The 20780-nt window shown below is 56.6% G+C and overlaps 1 protein-coding gene across 21 annotated transcripts in view; it reads right to left on the reverse strand.

The window, feature by feature from the left end:
* Positions 1 to 6768: 6768 nt before the first annotated feature.
* Positions 6769 to 20780, reverse strand: part of TNK2 (tyrosine kinase non receptor 2) — a 46336-nt gene continuing 32324 nt past the window's right edge. For 10 of the 21 annotated variants that reach the window (XM_034660010.1, XM_034660036.1, XM_034660031.1 and 7 more), the window contains 11 exons: positions 20140 to 20417; positions 18556 to 18682; positions 18005 to 18151; positions 17828 to 17922; positions 12730 to 12924; positions 11235 to 11326; positions 10622 to 10666; positions 8562 to 9916; positions 8364 to 8459; positions 8055 to 8182; positions 6769 to 7590 (listed from right to left, as the gene is read on the reverse strand). In XM_034660010.1, the coding sequence (XP_034515901.1) occupies positions 7584 to 7590; positions 8055 to 8182; positions 8364 to 8459; positions 8562 to 9916; positions 10622 to 10666; positions 11235 to 11326; positions 12730 to 12924; positions 17828 to 17922; positions 18005 to 18151; positions 18556 to 18682; positions 20140 to 20417 (2565 nt within the window). In that variant the 3' untranslated portion in view covers positions 6769 to 7583. Of the gene's footprint in view, positions 7591 to 8050; positions 8183 to 8202; positions 8331 to 8363; positions 8460 to 8561; positions 9917 to 10621; positions 10667 to 11234; positions 11327 to 12729; positions 12925 to 17827; positions 17923 to 18004; positions 18152 to 18555; positions 18683 to 20139; positions 20418 to 20780 lie in introns of those variants that run through there. The other 11 variants (XM_034659988.1, XM_034660022.1, XM_034659969.1 and 8 more) reach the window with 8 other exon arrangements.

Below are 20780 nucleotides of genomic sequence, written 5' to 3' on the forward strand. Positions count from 1 at the left end.
GACAGGATGTCTTCATTAATACAATTAATGTATTCTATGTACCTGCCAGCAGCCACTCACTCAGTTCCAACAGGGAGGAAAGGTGGAAGGAGAGAGGGAGGAAAGGAAGGGAGGAAGGGAGGGAGGAAGGGCTGGGAGGGAAGAAGGGGAAGTGGGAAGGAGAGAGGGATGGAGGGAAAAGGAGGGAGGAAGGGAAGTGAAATCAAAATGCTAACCTGTAAAACAACAAAAGCAAATAATTGTCACACTTTCCAAGAGCGCATAAAGAGGAATAAGATACACGTCTGCTCGTTAGAACTTAAAACCTGGGGCGCCTGGGTGGCACAGCGGTTAAGCGTCTGCCTTTGGCTCAGGGTGTGATCCCGGCGTTATGGGATTGAGCCCCACATCAGGTTCTTCTGCTATGAGCCTGCTTCTTCCTCTCCCACTCCCCTGCTTGCGTTCCCTCTCTTGCTGGCTGTCTCTATCTCTGTCGAATAAATAAATAAAATCTTTAAAAAAAAAAAAAGAAAAGAACTTAAAACCTAATCATAGAAACAAAACCATCCCCTGAGGTCACCTTTCCAACTTTTTTTCTGGGCTCTCCCCTGCTTCCGGGCACCCCGGGCCAGGCATCCTTTCCCACCACATGATTGCTTCTGCGATTTCAGATCTTTGCTCCTTCTAAGGGGCCCCTTCCTTTCAGTCACTGAGAGCCCAGAGAGCTCGCTGCGGCTCCGAAGGTGGCTCCCAGCTGCACAGGACCGCTGGAAAACCCCTCAAGGCCGTGGGCTGCGCAGGCATGCGCTGGAGGCCGCTGGCTGGAGCGGCTGGGACAGCCGTGGGGAACGTGGCATTCCACAAGGGTTGGGGACCATCCGCAGGACTGCAAGCAGTCCCTGGACAGATGTAGAGCCAGGCTAGATGGGGATCAAGAACAGGCTGATAATACCCTCGAAAAAGACACAGCTGCGGCAGAAGGAGTGTGTGTGTGTGTGTGTGTGTGTGTGTGTGTGTGTGTGTGTGTGTGTGTGTTTAGGGAGAGCCAAGCCCACGTCACATGCTTGGAGAGAGAAGCAAGGCAGAAAGCAGTGTTCCCAAGGCGGGTGAATCCAGATGGTGAGACCTGAGGCCCAGGTCACGGTGGCTAGCAGAAGGGCAACTAGGACAACAAAACCCAATCACCCAATTAAGAAATGGAAGACAGACAAATGACCACAAGGATGGGAGGATTCTCCGCATCACTAATCATCAGGGAAATGCAATTAAAACCACAGGATACCACCTCACGCTTATTAGGACAGCTGCTATAAAAAAAGAAAAAAGCGTAAGTTTTATGGTATGTGTATTTTACAATAAAACAATTGGAAAAACAAACTATAACAAGAAGCCATTTTGCAGTAGAACAGGATAGAGAAGTTTAAAAAAATCTCATATCTCAGAAATAATCAATTTTAATGTTAATTGAATATTAATCAAATACTCTTGTAAGAATTCTTTGATTTGCTGTGTTGATTCCCATTCTGTGGATGAAATAGTTGTATTTGACCAATCCCCTATTGTCGTACGTTTTGATGGCTCCCAATTGTTTACTGTTATAAACGCTTGGCAAGTAAATTCCTTGCCAATATTTTTAAGTGAATTATTTATTCAAAAAGGGCAGTTAGGATGGGTGATGGGTGATGGGGGTGGGTCAGTGGGACAAGGCAGGGAGCACAGCCCTGGCCTAAGAGATCAGGGGCTCCTGAAAGCCAAGCAGGGCTACCAAGGCCCACCAGCTCTCTGCAATTAGAACAGAGCTGCCTTTGGTTCAAGGCTTTACTCTCTTGATGATTTCCACAACCCCCTGGTAATCTTGGTAGAACGAAGATTCTAGTTCAGTGGGTCCAGGATGGGGCCCAGGTTCTGCATTTCTAACAGGTTCCCAGGTGATGCTGATGTGCCTGGACCTCACGCTACCCTTTCTGTAGCAAGGCCTCAGGATCAAGTGTCAACATAGGGGATGGGGCCTGTGACAAGGCTGGTGACAGGACTGGAAGGTTTCCCTCAGGATTTGGTCCTGTGGTTTGTAAAACTCCACCCTGACTCTACCTCACAGCGGCCAGCAAAAGAAGGGATTCTGAACGCTCTGTGTCAGGTCACACATCCCTGGGGGCCATCCTGGTGGTGTCAGCAGGAACAGAGAAACCTGCAAGGGCAACTTCAGGGAAGACGGGACACCCAGTGGGGATGTCCCCAGCTGCAGACGCATGCATTTTTGCTTCATGTTTTCTTGTGGAAAGAACATCCACCATCCTGAGTACAATAACCCCTTACACCCCGTCATCATCCCCTTCAACAATTATCAACTCATGGCCCATTTCCTCCAACCATCCAGACTATTCTCAATGGATCACGTCACTCAAAAATATTTTACAACATATCTCCAGAATGTAAGTCCTCTCTTTACATAACATATGTGCTTTGTTTCAATAAAGAAAACAAAGTTTTCTGGAAAGCCATTCAGCAGTATTTGGTAAAATAATTTGTCACAAAATAAGGGCACCTGGGTGGCTCCGTCGGTTGATTTCAGCTCAGGTTGTGATCTCAGAGTCATGGGACCGAGCCCCACATCAGGATCCATCCTCAGCGGGGAGTCTTCTTGAGATTCTCTCCCTCCTCCCCTCTCCCAGCCCTCCAGAGCACATGCGTGCTCTCTCTCTTTCAAGTAAATAAATCTTAAAAAAAAATCATTTGTTACAAAATAAAAATGTTAACAAAACAATGTATTAAAAAACAAAATTTCTACATTTCATTTCTACAGAATGAAAACTATGCAGTGCTTTAAAATTTGACATTTAATAACATTTGAGAAAATTAATTTCAAGATACAAAAAACTGCCTGTGGTGTAAAATAAGTGTAAAAAAAGGGTTACAAAACAGTAGAAGCAGGATGACCTTAATTTCATAAAACTATAATACACACAACATGTATGTACACAGGAATGAAACTGGAAGAAAATATATCAAAGTTCCAAGTGGCTTTCTGGGTAATTTTAATTTTCTCATTGCGCTTTTCTGTTCGATGAACAATGAGTGTGTATGGCAATCATAAAAACATTAACAAAAGATAGAGCTGTGCCTGGGGCTTCCCAAAGGGCGCTGGTGTCTTCCTAGGACTTGTCACTCGTTAATGACTGATGCGCTCCCTTAGCCCACAGCATCTTCCCAGACAGCTCCTGATTTCTTTCCTAGATTTAGGGGTGGTCTTCAGAGCCCCCTACCTGGTCCCTTTTCCTGGCATTAGATCCTAGCTGGCCCCTTCTGGCTCCAGATGGTGGGCAAACCGGCTCCCTCCCCTCCCAGCTTCGCTGGGGTGAGTCCCCTTAAGCACCCATGGGCCCGGGGCCAGCAGCTTTTGGATTTGATGGATTTATTGGGCAATGACTTTACACAATCTCATCTCTTCGTGATCTGAAATTTAGCCTGACTGCAATGTCTTATTTGGCCAATAGGTGGTGCTGCGTAACACAAAAGCACTAGTGCCCAGCAGTTCCGAAGATGGATTTCAGGGATCCTTATAATAATTACTGGAGAGAGCGTGCTGACATAGCATAGCTACATAAGGGCACGCAGACAAATTCGCCACCTGCCACTATCGCTACCACCATCATACAGGAATAGCCACTTCAGAAAGAAATCTCAGAATAAAGACAGTTCTTGAATACATTTTAAGAAAAACTCTGTTGTATGGTTCTTATTATCATTCCAACTCAGACCAATGAAAACTTGACCCTAGACCAGCACTGGCACTGAACTGGCCTTTGGGAACACCTGCTCTAGCCAAGGATTCCAGGAGTTAGAGGTCCCTCCATTCCCCAAGGTCAGATTTCCATAAAAATTAATTTGCTTCAAATTAAGAACACCGTTGTGTTCCCAGTGTGCAGTGAGACACATCTACTAGATCTTTCCTCTACTCCTGGTTAAAGTGGAGCAGTGAGCCACTTTTAAGCAGAGGTATCTCTCTTAAAAACATAGGCTGGGGACGCCTGGGTGGCTCAGCCAGTTAAGTGTCTGCCTTCAGCTCAGGTCGTGATCCCAGGGTTCTGGGATTGAGTCCTGAATTGGGTTCCTTGCTTAGCGGAGAGCCTGCTTCTCCCTCTGCCTGCCGCTCCCCCTGCTTGTACTCTCTCTCTCTGACAAATAAAATATTAAAAAACAAAAAAACAGAGGTTGACTATATCATTCCTCTGCCTATTCTCCTCTGCTGCCTCCCTTTGCCTACAGTCTAAAGGACTCAGGATATCACACCAGCAGCTCCATGATCCAGGCCAGCCTCACTCACCAGGATCAGGATCGCATAAAAGCTACCTCCAGCTCACCCCCAAAACACAACAAAAGGATGGCCTCCAGCCCTACTGAACTTCAGGACTTAAACCAGTCCATTCCCTCCAGCTGCAATGTTGGCGTGCTCCTCACCTTCCTGATACATGCCTGTTCTTACCGACAAGTCAGTCACCTACTCCAGGAAGCCACCTCCCCTGCTCCCAAGGCGCCTGGCACATAATGATCTTAGAGTGCTTATCACCTTGTTATAATGCCACAGTCTTCCGGGCAGATTGTCTGTTCAGCTTGTGTTCCCGCTTCAGGAGTTGACTCAGTAAGGTACCCAATGAATCCTTGCCGATTCATTGATTCTCCTTGTTGGCAAACAAGCCTGGGTCAGCTTTTTCAAAAGCCTCCCTTAAGATCTTTTCAATAAACCTGGGAGATGCTGGCAAAAGCTGGCAGGCTGGTTGGAGTGAGAAAAAAAGCAGGAAGCCCTAGGACTTAGGGAACTGGGGATCTGGCAAAAGTACATTGGGGCTCCTGATACTGAGGAGACCCCGATCCTTTGGCGTCACCCTTGCAAAATACCTTTCTGAAATGTACTATCTCTGCCGTCGTTTACTGAGAAACATTTTTTAAAATGGAGTTGAAAATGTCCATGATCTATAAAAAGGAATGACTCTGTAGCAAAAAAACAAATTATTTCAAAAAAATAAAATGAAATTAAGGGAAATGGGAAGAGAAGACAAGTGTGTACCAGAATGGTGGTCAGTAATGTAAGCTAGTGATAGAAACCGCAGGAACATGAAAAAATTAAATGTCTAATGATTACAGTTTATTGGGTCCTTGTCATGGTCCATGCACCAAGCAAAATACTTGATCTGTGCAACCTTATTTAATCCACACCACCATTCTAAAAAGCAGGGATGACTGTCCCCCAGCTTATAAGCTCGGAAAGGTTAAGTAACTTAACTGAGAATGAGATCCAGGTCTAACAGCAAAGCCCAAAATTAACTTAATATTACCTTCTTCTCTTTGGTGATATATTGTGACCAAATTTTTTTAGGGGCCCCTGGGTGGCTCATTCAATCGAGTGTCTGACTTCGGCTCAGCTCATGATCTCGGGGTCCTGGCATCGAGCCCCACCATCAGGCTCCCCACTCAGTGGGGGAGGTCTGCTTCTCCCTCTCCCTTCCCCTACTCGTGCTCACACACTCATACGTTCTCTAATAAAATCTTTAAATATTTTTTAATCACAGTTAAATTGAATTCTTGACTTAGTACACAGGGTATGCAGAACATGTCTGGATCTGAAGGCTCCAGACCTCCCAGGCCTGAAGGCCCGCCCACCAGGCAGGCCAGCCTGGAGCAGCAGACACACAGACCCAGGCCCATCCTATATGGTCTTGGTGTTGTTTTTAACAACCCTAAACCATCAGCTTCCTCCCTCATGATTTAGCTCTCTTCCTGCTCAGATGCTTGGTGAGGCTCAAAGGGCTAATTCCCTTGATCCAGTCATTTTCTAAGAACTACTAACAGACTCATCATTTACTTTTTAAATGGGTCCAGGGTATGAATAGGCGGCTCAGAGAAAAGGAAATACAAATGGCCCAAATCATTTTTCATGTTTATTCACTCATGAGAGAAATGCAAATTAAAACTAGAGAGACCTGCCCAGCTGGCAAAAATCAGAAAGCTCCGTAACACATGGAAAGCCCTCCCGTGCTGGTGGCGGTGGCTGCTGGGACACCCTCCCCCGTGGAGAGCCGGTCAGCGAGACCCATCATTTGAGTACATACTCTGTGCAGTTAGTTCCACTCCCGGGCACGCAGCCTTCAGATTGACTTGCAAGTGAAAAATAATCACATAGGCCATTTATTGCAGCCATGGTTGTAATTGTAAAGGACTGGAAACAACCCAAACACCCTTCATCAAAAGGGGCCTGGTCAAATAGACTATGGCACATCCATGGAACCCCAAAGAAGAATGCAGACGCTTGTTCAGTATGGCTATGAACGCTTCAAAGTACCGTAAGCGAGAAAAACAAGACTCTGATGCTGAAGGCAGCCTCTCGGGAGGAGAGGTGGCGGCTGGGGCAGAAGACTGCGCTCTAGCCTCCTCCATACCTTCCGAGTTTTGAACCATAGGAAATAGTCAGAAAACCAAAATTGAAATACATACTGAAGCTTTCCTTATTATGGAAGTTTCTGGTTTAGCTCCAGCTCTCTCCGGCAGTATACCCTGCCTCTGGGAACTCTAGAGCAAGAACATGGGGACTGTGAGTCCGTGACTACATCAGGGGCCTCTGCCCTCTGTCAGCCCTGAAGGGGAGGGAGCCCCGAGGCTCACCCAGGCCACACTTCCTCCCTCTGCCCACAGGTGGGGCCAGAAGGCCCGCTGCCCGGACAGATGGTGGCCTGGGAAGCCCTGGGGCCTGCGGCTGATGACCAAGAGGCAAAGAAACAGGCAGGCACAAGTAAGTAACGTAAAATAGAAACTAGCTTTATTTCTCTGGAAGAAGCAGGGATCCACAGCTGGGGCAGCAACTTTGGCGGCAGACGTTGGCAGGAAAACATGGAACAGCACAGGGGAGGAGCTGGGTCAAAGAGGAAGCTCTGGTGTCCCTCCAGGGCAGCTGCCCCCTTGGTCTCCTTCCAACCCTGGGGCCTTGGGCCCTGGTCCCTGCCAGAGAACAATCTGGCACCCTTGCTCTGCTTCCTGAGCCACTTAGGGCTATTTCCAGGCACAAGATCCTAAGACCAGCCAAGTCCCATAACGTATCCATGGCGAGGCCACAAGTCACATTCTCTCCGACACCCCAACTGCCCACCAGGGGGATCCCTGGAGAAGGGCCCTGCCCCAGGGAGGGCCTGCTGGGTGCTGGTCCGCCCTTCTGTGTAGCCAACACATCCTCCCTGCACGGGTCAAGCCTGGCTTCCCCGTGGGCAGAGCCTGGGGACACGCTCCGGCCACAGGCCCCACACCGGGGGCTGGAGCCAGAGGCAGGTCAGCTGCAGGGCCTGCTGAGGCCGCCACCAGGCCTGCCTTCACAGGGCTTCTTCCTGCCCCTTGGCTGAGGGTACCAAGGGCTGATCCAAAGTTGCGGGACAGCACTGGGTGAGGGAGGGACGGCAAGGCGGGGCTCCCGGTCTCCTACTGCCTTGGCCTGGCTCCGCCACTAGGAGCAGCAAGTGGCAGCAGGTCCTCCAGGCCCGAGCGGGGTCTCTCCCCACCCCTGTGAGATGGACAGGCTCAAGTGATTCCTTCAGGGCAGACCCTCTGGCTCTCTGGACATCTCAGCGCCTAGAGGGTGGGAAACCACCAGAAAGCCCCTCTATCAACAGAGGGGCCGATGCAACAGAACAGGGAGTGTCTAGTGTGGGTGGGCACAAGAAGGCCTCTTGGAGCTAGGCTAATCAGCTGAAAAGTCAGCAACGATTTTGGAACTTATCGTCCTGGGATGCCTTTTATCTTTAATAATAGTAATAATAAAGAGAACAGCAGTATCGTTTCTTAGACTATCAGACTGCGCAACAGGCACTGTAAATGACCCCCACGGGAGGAGAGGCTCCGGTTCCCTCTTTTACTCATTAGTTCATTTGAACCAAGGGGCTAAAAAGTCTAAAGGTGCTTAGGAGAAACTGTGTTCAGCCACAACTGTCTGCATTCCTGGCATCGGGCTGCCTGCCCCACCCTAGGCCGGGGAGCTCTGCGTCCCCGGACCACGCGTGGCCCGTGAGGTGTACTCCGGGACAGGGCTCACTCACTTGTGGTGGGCCGGGCCACAGGAGCCCAGAAGGTGGCAGCCGGCTTGCTCCAGGTTCCAGTCGCACAGCTCCAGCACTTTGTGGCACTCGCTTCGCGGCCGCAGGCCCAACCCGAAGAGCTGCTCCACCTGAGGGGCAGAGGGTGCGGCCATGGGACACACGGGGCTGAAGCGCACCGGCTGGGGTTGGCTGGGGTCGGGGCAGAGGAGAGCCGGAGGCGGGAGGGCAGGGAGGGGCAAGGGGAGGTGAGAGCGGCAGCACCAGTCTTCAGGGTCCCTGCAAGCCAGAGCGGGCAGGTGGTGGCGGTACCTTCAGATACTGGGCAGCCCTCTGCACGCTCCAGCTGTGGCTCTGCAGGGCTGCCTGGCACTCCTCTGTGGTCACCCCATGCACCATGGCCTGCAGCTGGGCACACCCACCCACCTACCCGTCAGCGCCACTTGGGCCCATTCCTCTGGGGCCCTGGGGGCCCTGCCCCTCCACCCGGCGGCCAGGCCCGGCACTCACCATCTGGATCTTGTCTGCCGGCCGTCCAGCCTCTGGCCCGTCCCCAGGGCAGCCCCTCTGTGGCAGCCGCGCCGTGGCCCTCAGGGCTGGTGGCCGGGCCCCTGGGTTACTGTTGTTGGTGGAGAAGTTGGCCTTGGGGTCTGGGGCAGCCTGGGGCATCGGTCGAACAGTGGCCGTGGGGGCGGCAGGGGCTGGGGTGCTGGGCGGGGGCAGCAGCAGGGGCCCAGGCAGGGGGGCCGGCTCTTCGGGGCTCTGCGCCTCACGCAGGAAGCGCTGATAGCGCTCCAGGTAGGGTGGGCGCTCAGGCAGCAGGTAATAGTGGGTGCTGCTGACCTTCTTGCCGTCGCGGACAATGGGCAGGATGCAGGGACCAGCCCGCGGGCCAGGCGCCTGAATCACTTGGGGTGTGGCATACTTGGGGTCTGAGGCAAAGCTTTGGGTGGTGGGCATGGTCTTGCCCGGTGAGCTGGAGAGCCGGGGCGGCAGCGGGGAGCTTCCGGGCGGTACCAGGGGGCTAGGGGTCCTTGAGCCTTGAGGGGACAGGGGCTCCCGGGGAGGCACCCGGGGAGGGGAGGCCGGTCCGGGCCACCGCCCCATCTCCTCCTCACCTGAGGAGGCCGGCGACAGCTCGCCACGTGGGCGAGTGGGCCTCGGGGGAATGGGCACGCGGGGGGGCACCTGGGGCTTGTCCTCACCCGCTGGGGCCGGGCCGGGAGAAGGGCCCAGGGAGCCCGCCGGGACCTGCAGCTGCCGCATGCACTCCTGCTGCAGCGCCTGGAAGATCTCTGCCGTCTGGGCCAAGCTGGGCGGCTTGCTCCCACCCTGGGGTGGGAGGAACAGATTGTCCTCCAGGGGAGGGAGCAACTGCGCCTGCTCAGGCACAAAGGCGTAGTTGGTTTCACCCTGGCTGGGCCCAGCACAGACCCCTGCACCCACCAGGGTGCTGTTGATGGAGCAGACCTCAAAGTCATCCTCATCCTGGGCCACATCGTCGTAGGCAGGAGGCGGGGGCAGTGGGCGCGCGTCCCAGTCCACCACAGGCGTGGGGTGCAGGGGCCGGGGCAGGGCCCGCGTGGGGCTCTGTGGCGGGGTCTTGTCCAGTAAGGAGCAGGCGTCCATGGCCAGCTGCGCCAGCGAGAGCGCGCAGGGTCGCGGGGCGGGGACGACAGGCTCCTCGCCAAAGTCAATGAGTGTGACCTCGCCCCCACCACCGCGACCCGCCTTGGTGCCCGGGACCCGAGCCGAGGGCTTCGCTAGCCACAGCCCACGGGTCAGGGCTGGTTTCCGGAGGCCCAGCCTCTTGAAGTCGCTGGACAGGGGGTCCTGGTCCTCACTCACGGGGTCATAGGTTGGCTCTAGGATAGAAAGGGAGACCCCAACAGGAAGGCAGCGTCAGGCAGGGAGAGAAAGGCAAGTATCTTCCCCCAACTCCCCACTCCCACTGCCCTGCAGAGGTTAGCCCTCGGCTGCCAAAATTCTCAGTGCACACCAACCCTGTTCAAACAGGAGGACAGAACCTGCTCCGGAGACTGTCAGCTCTCCACACGGGCTGAGGAGCCCTTGCCGCCATCTCAGCTACAGCAAGCAACACCCCACAGCTGCCTGACACCCCAACACACAAGACCCCAAATACCTGGGCTCCTGGGCCCTGGTTAGTAATCACTTATCCCACCCCATTATGGCACACCATTAGTGCAGGCAGGGGCTAAGGGCAACGCCCCCCCCCCCCACCCAGGGCAGCAGGCACTCCTGACCAAGCAACTTGAAAGCCCAGACACAGCCCCCACAGGTCCCAAATACTGCGGCAGGGCCAGGTGATGGCAGAGAGGTGGGTGCCAGGACCCCACACTTGCTCCCGAAGCCCAGGCTTTTGGGGGTCGGGGGAGAGGCAGGCATGCTGGGCCAAGGTCAGCAGTAAAAGCTCACAGCACACACCCCACGTCCCCTCCCACACAGCCAGCCAGCCCACCAGGACTCTGTACCTTCCAGAAGGAGAGGAGGAATGAGAGGAGAGAGGGGACGGGGGCAGGGGCCAAGGCATCGAGAGCAGCCCCACTTACTCTGAGTGAAGATGGCAGGCTGAGGTGGGCGAGGTGGAGGCTCCCCTGCAAGAAAGGCCATGCGGAGAGGAGAAGGGACAGAGCGGGACAGACAGAGGACAGGGGAGGGAAGACAGCCAGACGAGAGGGCAGAGTGTGGAGAGAGACAGAGAGAAGGCAGTGAATAGGGGCGCGTGAACGTACAAACCCAACAGCAATGGGAAGCAGTGGGGCGGCAGGATGGGGGAAACTGTGTTCCGGAGCAACAAGCACAGGATCCGGGAGATGGATGGGGCTCCTGGCCAGCGGGAAGCCCGTGGGGTGGTTTTGGCTCAGGAGAGGACAGCAGGATTAGGGGGAGTGAGGAGAGCCAGCATCTGAGCACGGCCGGGAGGAGGGAAGAGGAAAGCTGAGGCGGGCAGGCCAACACAGGAGACTGGCCGAAGATGCCCACCTCGGCGGATACAGCTGCCTCTCGTCTCCCACCCCACAGCCAGCCGGAGCCAGGGCACAGCTGTCCCCCTGCAGCCCTGACCCAGCTGTCCCAGAGCCAGCGCAGCCGGCTCGGTGCGCTCGCAGATGACAGTGCCTCTTCCTGGGCAGCGGACGAACTCGGGGCAAGCTGGGTTCTTACTTTTCACCCTTCCTAGATGCTGGGTGGGTCGGGAGGTGCTCAGTTCCACGCTCAGCAGGTCAGGAGGGTCCATGGGGTTTCCCAGGTACAGTCTGTGGGGAGACAACTGGGTCAGAGGGGGGAGGCTGGGGGAAGAGTGTGCAGTGGTGAGAGCGGGGAAACCTCAGGAGGAGAGGCCCCGGGCCAGGCAGAGAATAAAACCCCGAGGGCGTGCAGGGAACCTATCTTGCCCAAGCCTTGCACAGAGCTGGGTGGGAAGCACAGGATTTCCAACTCCCTGCAGTTCCCCAAAGACTGTACCCAGGGGAGGTGTCAAGGAGAGAGGGCAGGGCAGAAGTTCTGACTATAGGCTGAAAAGCCTGGGCCGAAGGGGCTCCAAGAATACCCCACAGGAACAGAGCTGGCCCTCCGCAACTGCCATGGACCTCTCCCACGCCTGGCAGCCACCTGCGGGCGCACTCCTCTGATGCACCCCGGCCGCACTACCCTGTCAGGGTGGGCCAGAGGCACCCTCTTGCCCCACTGCCAGGTGGAAGAGGCTGGGCCACCTGGCCTGCTCCCGATTCACCCTCTCAAGCCCTGTGCTGATTGTCAGGCCCTGGGACTTAGTCACTGGGCTGATTAAAGCCTGGAGGAATGGTGCTGGGCTGGCCACAGCACGCCAGGAGCAGGGCAGAGGGCGCCGGGGCCTCCTTTTGGAGGGCGGTCTACATACCTCACCCCAATACCCTCAGGCCTGCGCCTGGCTCTTGGGAGGTAAGAGATACCAGCTGCTCTCCCGGGGGCTGCGTTCTGGTGTGAGGGCAAGGGGTAAGGCCTACTTCATAGCACCTTTCAGGGCAGAACCGAACGTCAGGAGAAGTCAGAGGAGAAAGGGCGCCCTGGAAGCCCCCTGGGGCCGGTAGAGAGAAGAGCGGCCAGGTGGCTTGCTGGGGCAGGGCACTCAGGAAGTGACTAATTCTCTTGTCCTCCCCAGATGCCCCCCAGTGACCTCATCCTTTCGTTTAAAGGAGACTGAACCCCCACCCCCGCCAGGCACAGAGTGAGCAGGCAGCTGGGGTGCTGCCTAACCTTCCTTCTGGAATCTCCCCACAGGGAGCTCTTTCTCTGCACCCACAGGTCTGGGAACACCAGCTCACTTGACCCCCGGGCCAGCAGGCTCAGCGTCTGGGACCCCACCAACCGAGTGGGAAGCTACTACACAAACACTGGGGAGCGTGACAGCTTTCCCGCTGAACTCCTTCCAAAGGCTGTCCCCAAGTCCCTTTTCCTAAGGTCAGTGTGCCGGCAGGGATTCCACCAAAGAGAAGTGTGTCTCCATCCTTTGAAGATCCTAACCCTGGTTCTGCCCACAGGGAACAGCTTCTGGGCAGTGAGACCCTCTGCCCCACAGTTATGACAAGGACCTTGGAAGCCAGCAAGAGCCTGTGTGCTCAGGGAGGGGCTGCAGACTCTGGAGCCACAGGGGACCCCCCCCACCCCCAATCACACTCACTCGTCGATCTTGTCGGGGAAGCCCCAGCAGTGGCGGGGGTCACTGTCGCCATGTCCCGTGTGGATGAAGCTATTCTGCAGGGGTTGACTGATGTCCTGGGCCGACAGGCCAGCCACGGAGGTCACCACGTTGCGCGGGAAGGGCCCCACACACAGCGTCCGTGTGTTCTGCCCACGCCACCAGTAATTCTCAGCCCTGCTCCACAGAGATGACATGATGAACGCCAGGCATGATGGGGGGGGGGGACCAGGGAGCAGGATCCTTTTCATACCAAGCTTTCTAGCCATGATACCTGACAACCTTGACAGAAGGGGGCTTGAGGGCTACGGCCCTGAGACCAGGGTGATCTGCCATGAGCCTGTCTGCCCCATGACCAGTCACTCCCCCGGTACAGGCCCCAGCTGTTTGCACACACCTTACCCCAAGATACCTAGGTGGGTCAGACAGCTTTTCCTACAGTTTACAAATAAGGAAACAGATTCAAACAAGTGACAGGAGTTGCCTACAGTTCCCAGACAGATCGTAGCAGACCCAGGATTCAAATTCAGTTGTTAGTCTGCAAGCCAGCACCCTTCCTACAAAGCTGCCTCATCTCCTTCCTCCTGGCAAGGCCTGGACCCCCACCCTCCGGTCACCGGATTCTGCTCTTCAGCCCAGTTTCCGGGCACCCTGAGCTGCAGGGTCCAAAGGAGCACCACGGCCTCAGCACTGGGCTTGGAGCCAAGCCCTCCAACCACACTCTATCTCCTGCACGCAGCCCCTCGTGCATTTGGAAACACTCAAAGCAATCCACGCTGTCCCATCACCAGTTCTGTATCTCCAATGCCTTCCACAACCTCTAGGCAGGGCTGTGGGACCCTCCCCCTTACCCCCAGCCATCTCCTGGGGAACTCTACTCTTGCCTTAAATACGAGGTCTAGAAAGGGACCCAGCTTCCCAGCGTAGCCAGACTGTGGGACCACCAGCCCCTCACTCTGATCTGACAAGAAACCTCTGCTGATGGAGCCTCAGCCCGGCCTGGAGTGGGGGTCAAGGCAGGAGGCGGCCCTCTTGGACACTTCGAATGGCAGATTATGGCTCCTGCATCTGTCACCGGATCACTCACACCTGACAACGTGGGTGGGCTCTGAGCTAGGCAGACAGAATGACAGCCTCATGCCGCTGTGCCGGACATGGATGCCTACCCAGGCAATCCCATCCACGCAGCCGGGAGCGTAAAGGTCTCCTCCAAACTGGAGCCAGACCGCAGGGGCCGAGGGGGGATGGAGGTGGAGCTCCTGGACCCTCCTCCGAAAGGTGACGTGGCCCATTGGGAGCAGCATGACCTCGCACCGCCTGCTCTGCAGATCACAAGTCAAACCCCACGAGTACAGCAGTGCTTGGGAAGCCAAGAGGTGGGGCAGGGGAGGGTTGGGAGCCCAGCCTCCCTATAAACAGGGCCACTGACCAGCCCACCACCAGACAGAGCAACCCTGTGATTACACCCTGCCCTGGGGTGGGAAGGGCAGGAAAGGAAGGAAGAAGAGAGGACAACACCCAAGAAGGGACAAAGCCCATCGGAAAACAGTAGGGCCATTCCGGCAGCTGGGAGCTGGCTGAGGCTGATGTCCTCCCATGAAGCAGGGGTGAAGAGGGATGCCTGCCACCAGGGGACCCTGCTGCTGCTCTCCCCCTCCCTCCTGCACCAGCTGGCTCCCTGGGTTCTGCGTGCATCTCCACAGACTTTCTCAGACACCAACCCCAGGCTGGACGTTGGACTCCGCTCTCCACCCCTCTTCGGAGGTGCTCATTAACCTGGGTGAGGGAGGCAGCCGAGGCAGAGAGGTCGTTCAGCGGAGAATGGAATTATGTCCAAGGCCAGGTCTGCCCTGTGACCATGTCCTCCCTGTGGACCCTGAACAAGGCCAGACTGGCAGGAGGAACAGAGAGCCCCTCCACCCCTTTCCTTTTGCCAGCACAGCCAAAGTCCTCACACAGCGGCTCCTCTGGACCCGCTTCGGAGAGTGAGAGACACCAACCCACCTCCCCTTATTACAGGTATGGCTGAGGGGGCTCCCCCGTGACTGCTGGGAGTCCTGACATCACTTCCCACAAACACTTTGCTCCTGGGGGAGGGGAGTTGGGAGTACAGGGCATGTGGAAGAAAGAGAGAGAGAGACACCCTCGGAAGTCACATCCCAAGCACATTCAGAAGCAGCATCCTCCCGAGAGGGCACAGATGTAACTCTTGAGATGGCCAATGCTATACCACGCTGTCTGCCTAGCCCCCTCTGTGGTTTGGTGGGACCCAGATGCCAGGGGCTCAGAAAGGCCACCCTCCCCACCTGGCCTGCACTGGCCACACCCACTCCCCTGCTAAAACAGACCAGAGTCTGCAAAGGGAGGGTCAGACCCACCATGGGCAGACACTGCGGTGCAGACAGAAGTCCCCGAGGGAGAGAGAAAAGGGCCCAGCACCTCCAGCAAGAATTTTCTATTTCCTGCTGCCTGCTAGCATCCTGGGACAGGCAAGAAGCAGAGGGGAACCTGGGAAACCAAGGCCTGAGCCGAGAATTGCCTAAGGCTGTCCCTGCTCTATTTGGGACCAGCTTCTGGAAATCTCAGCCCCCTGTCCCAGTCCTTGCCTAAGGTAGTCCAGTCCAGAAATGGCCGATAAATGTTGCTTAAACATTCTGCTCAAAACACGGCCCCCACCCACTTCTCTCTGAGTGACCCAGGCAGCCCCTGGGTTTGAGGGACAACCCCCCGCCTCTGGACCGAGCAGAGGCTCCGGGGACCAGGCCAGGCCAGGGCCCCGAAGACGGATTTCAAAACCTGTCTCCCTTCTCTGGTTCTACCAAAACAGAACATGAAAGTGCTCCTGGCCATCCAGCTTCGAAGCAAGAGCCCCTGGAAAAGACCCGTTCGTCATTTGTTCCTCCATCTAGACAGCACCTCACAAGCGCGACAGAACGTCTGGTGTCCTCTCCCTGCCCACTGCCTGGCGCCCCGAGAAGCACTGAGCTGGGGACGAGGGGATCCCAGACTCGACCTGGAAACAAACACTGGCACCGCTTCCACAAAAGGAATCCAGGGCTGATGGAGGAGCAGACAGAGAGCTGAGAGCCCGGCTAAGAGCAGACGGGAAGCAGAGACCCACACGTATAAGCCCAGGCCCCAAAAGCCACAAGTGAACTGACAACCCCTCCACCCAGAGACATGGAGACAAAGTCAGCCAAACAAACAGAGACATTTGGGCACCGAGAAAACAAGGGGACAGAGTGAAAGCTCTGGAACCACCCGCACACAGGCCCATCCCCAGAGCCTCACCGGCTGTTGTGGCCTCCTGCCCCTCACCTCCCACCTCCTGAGCAGCTCCAGGAACCACGAGCAGGCACTGTGGTCCAAGTCGGCCATGGCCCGGGAGGAGGAGCCCAGCGAGCCCGCACTGGCCAACCTGAGCCTGGGACGCAAGGGTGGGGCAGGGCATGACCATGGTGCCTCCCAAGAGGAGTGGCTCCCCCGGGGCCCCACCTGCTGCCCGCCTAGCTCTGGTGGTAACCCAGGGCACCGGCTCCAGAGACACACACCCAGAACACAAGCAGCAACTGAGTCACCCCCTGGGGAACACTGGGCCCCCGCTGACAGCAAGGGATGGGGGGAAACAAAGACCTGAGGGCTACGGTGCACAAGAGGGGTCAGGTCCAAGGTCTTCGGGCTCCTAGAGGTAGGAATAGGTATAGATCCAGGCTTCTGACTTAAGGCCCTGTAATACCCCTCCAGATGGGCCCTCACCCTCATTTTCCTATTTCTAGAATGTTCCCCAGAGAGCCATGCCTATAGTCCCCTGTCTGGCCCCCAGCCCCAAATCCAGAGACTATCTTCCTTCCTGACCCCTGGGCCTCTCTCATCGTAAGAGTTTTCTGCTTTTGTCCACCACCACTTACCCCCCAAACCTCCACCCCCACAACTTGTTGATATGTCATTTGTATTCCCAGATACTGGGCCCAAAGGCTAGGGGAGCCCTGGTCTGGGGAGGAGGTGCTGGGGCCACAGTGGTGGCAGGTCATGCTCCTCCAGAACCATCCTGGGCTCCAAGGCCTACTCCACCACTCTGACTCAACCCAGAAGCTCTCGTCTCTTACCAACCCCCATGAGGCACAGGATTTAACTAAGAATCCCAGACCCCCAAACCTGAGGTCCGGGTAGAAAGGGCTCTGTGGGAAGCAACCCCTGCCCCCATGCCTGCCTCGCCCTGAGTCACAGAAGCTGGGAGCACAGGGGATTCCCTCTGCCTTGCTCCTCTTCCTGGTCCTCCATGCTCACCCTTACCCCAAAGGCACCTCAAGCCTGCCCTGCCCCAACCAGTTCCTCAGCTGCCCTGGGGATCAGATAACAGAGGGTGGGGTGAGTGGTGGGTAGGGCCTCCTGGGCAGAAGGGCTCCAACAGGGGCTACAGGAAGGAGACGTGACTCAGGAGATGCTGCCCGGAGGCAGAGACAAGCATCCCAGGTGTCTGGCGGGAGGGAGGGGTCAGGAACAGAGGGCCCTGTGATGGGGACTGGGGGCGAAGAAGCCCAGGTGGGCAGCCCAGCAGAGAATGGAGGGGAGCCCCGGGAGGGGACAGTGGGGCTCAGTGGGAGGGCCGAGGCTGCAGGAAGAGGCTGGGTTGCTTTGGGGTACTGATAGGCACCCAGGTGGGTAGTCAAGAGTCCCTGTCCTGGGAGGAGGCGAGAAGGGAAGGGGGAGATGAGAGGAATGTTCAGGAGTTCCAGAGTCCCTAGTTGTGGCCCCGAGGCCAAGCTGGGCCACTTCCTACGCCTCACCGTAACGGCAGCTTGGCTATGACCCACACAGCCAGGGCTGGAGCCCAGTGGGAAAAGGGTAAAGGAGGCGGTGTGGGGCAGGGAGATTCCCTTGGAGCGGCAGCATCCGGTACTTAGCCCCAGGCGCTCAAGAGCCAAGCCAGGTCCATCCTCCCCTGACTGCACAGCTCAGGCTCCCCCCAGCCTGTGTTGTCATGGGAATCCTGGAGACAGAAGAGCTCTCAGCCAGCAGGCCCCTCCACCCCCACCCTGCACCCTTCGAGGCAATGCAGGTGCAGCCCCGCGCTCCCTACCTTCCCTCAATGACGGTGATGACATCGTTCATCTGGATGTGCAGCTTGTCTGGTTCCTCAAAGTCCTGAAGGGCCCGCATGTCCGTGGGCTGGGCCTGGGGGCAGAGACAGGTCACAGCCGCCTGGGCCTGACCCCTGCCTGGATACCCCAGCCCCGGGGTGCAGACCAGCCCTCACCTCCAGCAGGAAGTCCCGCAGGGCCACAAAGGTGGGTCTGTCCTCTGGCTTGTGGGCCCAGCACTGAACCATGACGTTGTAGATATCCTGGGGGCAGTCCTCAGGCCGTGGCAGACGCTCTCCCTCCTTGTCAATCTTATGCAGAATCTGGCGGTGGGGCGGTGCAGTGTGAGCGAGCAGAGCACCCGGCTCTTCACTTCCCACCTGCCCTCCAGCCCATGGAGCCACTGGAGCTGGGGGCCACCATGCCTGCACCCCAAAGAAAAGGTCTCCAGGAGCCTATCCCCGGGCCCCTGACCCTTACACCCTGGTTGAGGCCTCTGGGTAGGTGGCCATGGCAAGGGAAAAGAATGTGAGCAAGCCCTAGTCTGTCCCTCTCCTCACCACTGGGGGCCCTTCTCTCTACTCAGCTGAGGGGTCATATGCGGACACAGGGCAAGGGGGACAGGGACCCTAGGAAGTAAGAGCCAGTTCCAACAGGGCCAGGTTGGGAGCCAGGAATCCAATCAACCCCCACCCATCCTGTAGGGCGCTCATCTCCAGCCCCTCACCTGACTGCCATTGAGGCCAATCCAGGGCTCCTGGCCATAGGTGAACATCTCCCACAGTGTGACCCCAAACATCCAGGTGTCACTGGCATGGGAGAAGGTGCGTGTCTTCAGGCTCTCAGGAGCACACCTGGCAGAGGCAGGGGTCCGACAAAAGGCCTCTCAGAGCACGCCCACCCACATCAGCTCAACGGACATAAAACATTCCCTCAACAGCATGCTGTGGGCCTGTGTGCCAGGCTCAGCAGCAGGCACTGGTGACACGTGCGAAGTGAACAGGGTCAGGACTCACTGACTATGGGATGCACACACTTGGAGAAAATCATCTGTGCTCATGTCTTTATTCCCACGGAGCCTGGGTGGGACGAGGGTGAAGTCTGCAGGTCAGGGAAGCAGTGGGGGGAAAGGTCAGAGGCTCCAGGAGTCGGTGAGGGGGAGGAGAGGGGATAAAATCTCAGGCTGTTTTCTAATTGTGGTGGGAGGATGACAATTTCCGGATTTGGGGCAGGATCCTGGGATTTGGGTCATTTCAGCAGGAAGGTGTGGGTGGAAAATTTGGATAGGGTCTGAGGAAGAACCGAAATGGCTGGAAACAGTTATACCGGCTTCACCCAAATATCCCACAGTCCCTCTGGGACTCCCTTTTGGGTGAGACAGAGAAATGCTACCTCAGCAGAGCCAGGAGAGGGGTATTCCCGGGTGGGCTAAGGGCCACAGTGACGGGGAAGCTGACCTAACACAGCACCAGAGACTCTCTCCTGGGACTGGAGAGCTGGCCCTGCCACTCAAAGGGGGTGGGACCCAGGGACAGTCCCTCAAGATCCCCGAGCCTCATGTTTCTTACCTGTGAAATGTGAGTAACAATGATCTGCTCATCTCACGGTGCCACTGTAGGGGAACTTTATCATTTACCACCCAAACCAGGGTGCCTGGGTCTGAAGGCAGTGCTACTGACTACTCCAGAGCAAGAGGCATAATCTGGAATGTGTAGTCAGCCTGATGTAAAATCAGTTACTCATGAGGGGGGCTGTGCATCCTGGGTTAGAAGGATTTTCTGGCAAGGAGAACTAAACCCTGCTTCTCACAGCCCAAAGCAAGGAGACCACACTCCTTCGGGTGCATCCAGAACCAATGGACCACAGTGGTCTCAGCACAGGAGAAGCTCACAGAGGGGCCAGGACAGGGCCAGGTACCCTCTCAGTGTGCAGGTGACTGTCCCTGGTCAGCCTGCCAGGCCCAGCGTGGTCCGGCCCTGCCTGCGGCTAGCTCTACCTGGGACATCCTTGCCAACCAGTCTGCCTGGCTAACTTCTGATATTTCAGGAGCTTCCATGGAGTCCTCCGGGAAGCCTTTCCGAGCCCCCACAGCACTCATCCCCGTGCATTGCACTATCCAGCACACGGGCCCAGAGAATTCCTACATGGACAGGTGGATGGACTGCGCACAAGAAGGGCGCCCCGGGCCCAGAGAAGACAAAGGCTATTGTGGTTGGAGAAGCCCTGGAGGCTCTGAGGCCTGGGTGTGCAGGGACCGGGACGGGGCAGGACGGGGTCCAGGCCCTGTGAGCCGGCAGCACCTGTCCCTCACCAGGCAAAGGGCACCTTGCGATGCTCTTGCATGACATAGTGGTCGTCATTCTGGGGAAGTGCACGCATCAACCCGAAGTCCCCGATCTTGACCAGGTCTCGGGCGGCCAACAGCAGATTTCGGGCAGCCAGGTCACGGTGAATGAAGCGCTTAGACTCCAGGTAGCCCATGCCCTCTGCTACCTGCACAGCATAGCGGCTCAGGGTGCCCAGGAGGAAGTGGCCCTGGTGCTTGCGCAGCCGATCCAGCAGCGATCCGAGCGGCGCCAGCTCTGTCACCTGAGGCCACGGGGGAGGCAGGAGGGGTAAGTGTGGCTGAGCCCTGCCCCTCCCTCAGTGCCCCATGCTGGGCTCCCAGGCCCTCTCCTGAAGGCCTGAGCCACACTCCATGCTCGTTCCTGGCCTGCCCTCTGGGGACCTCTAGGACCCCTCCAGCTCCCCAAGCCTCTCCCTCCAGGTATCATGGGAACCCGAGACCCAGAAAGAAGCAACCCACAGAGGCTCAGATTAGAAATTCTAAAAATGAACCTCTAAGGCCAGCCCCTCCTCTGAGTGCAACTCTGTGCCAATGAGCACAAACAAAAGCCAAAGACGGACACAGGCTCCAGCGGACACGGTACCAGCCTAGGCCCCTAGGAGACA

The sequence above is a fragment of the Ailuropoda melanoleuca genome, chromosome 1, assembly GCF_002007445.2.
Source record: "Ailuropoda melanoleuca isolate Jingjing chromosome 1, ASM200744v2, whole genome shotgun sequence".
Classification (NCBI taxonomy): domain Eukaryota; kingdom Metazoa; phylum Chordata; class Mammalia; order Carnivora; family Ursidae; genus Ailuropoda; species Ailuropoda melanoleuca.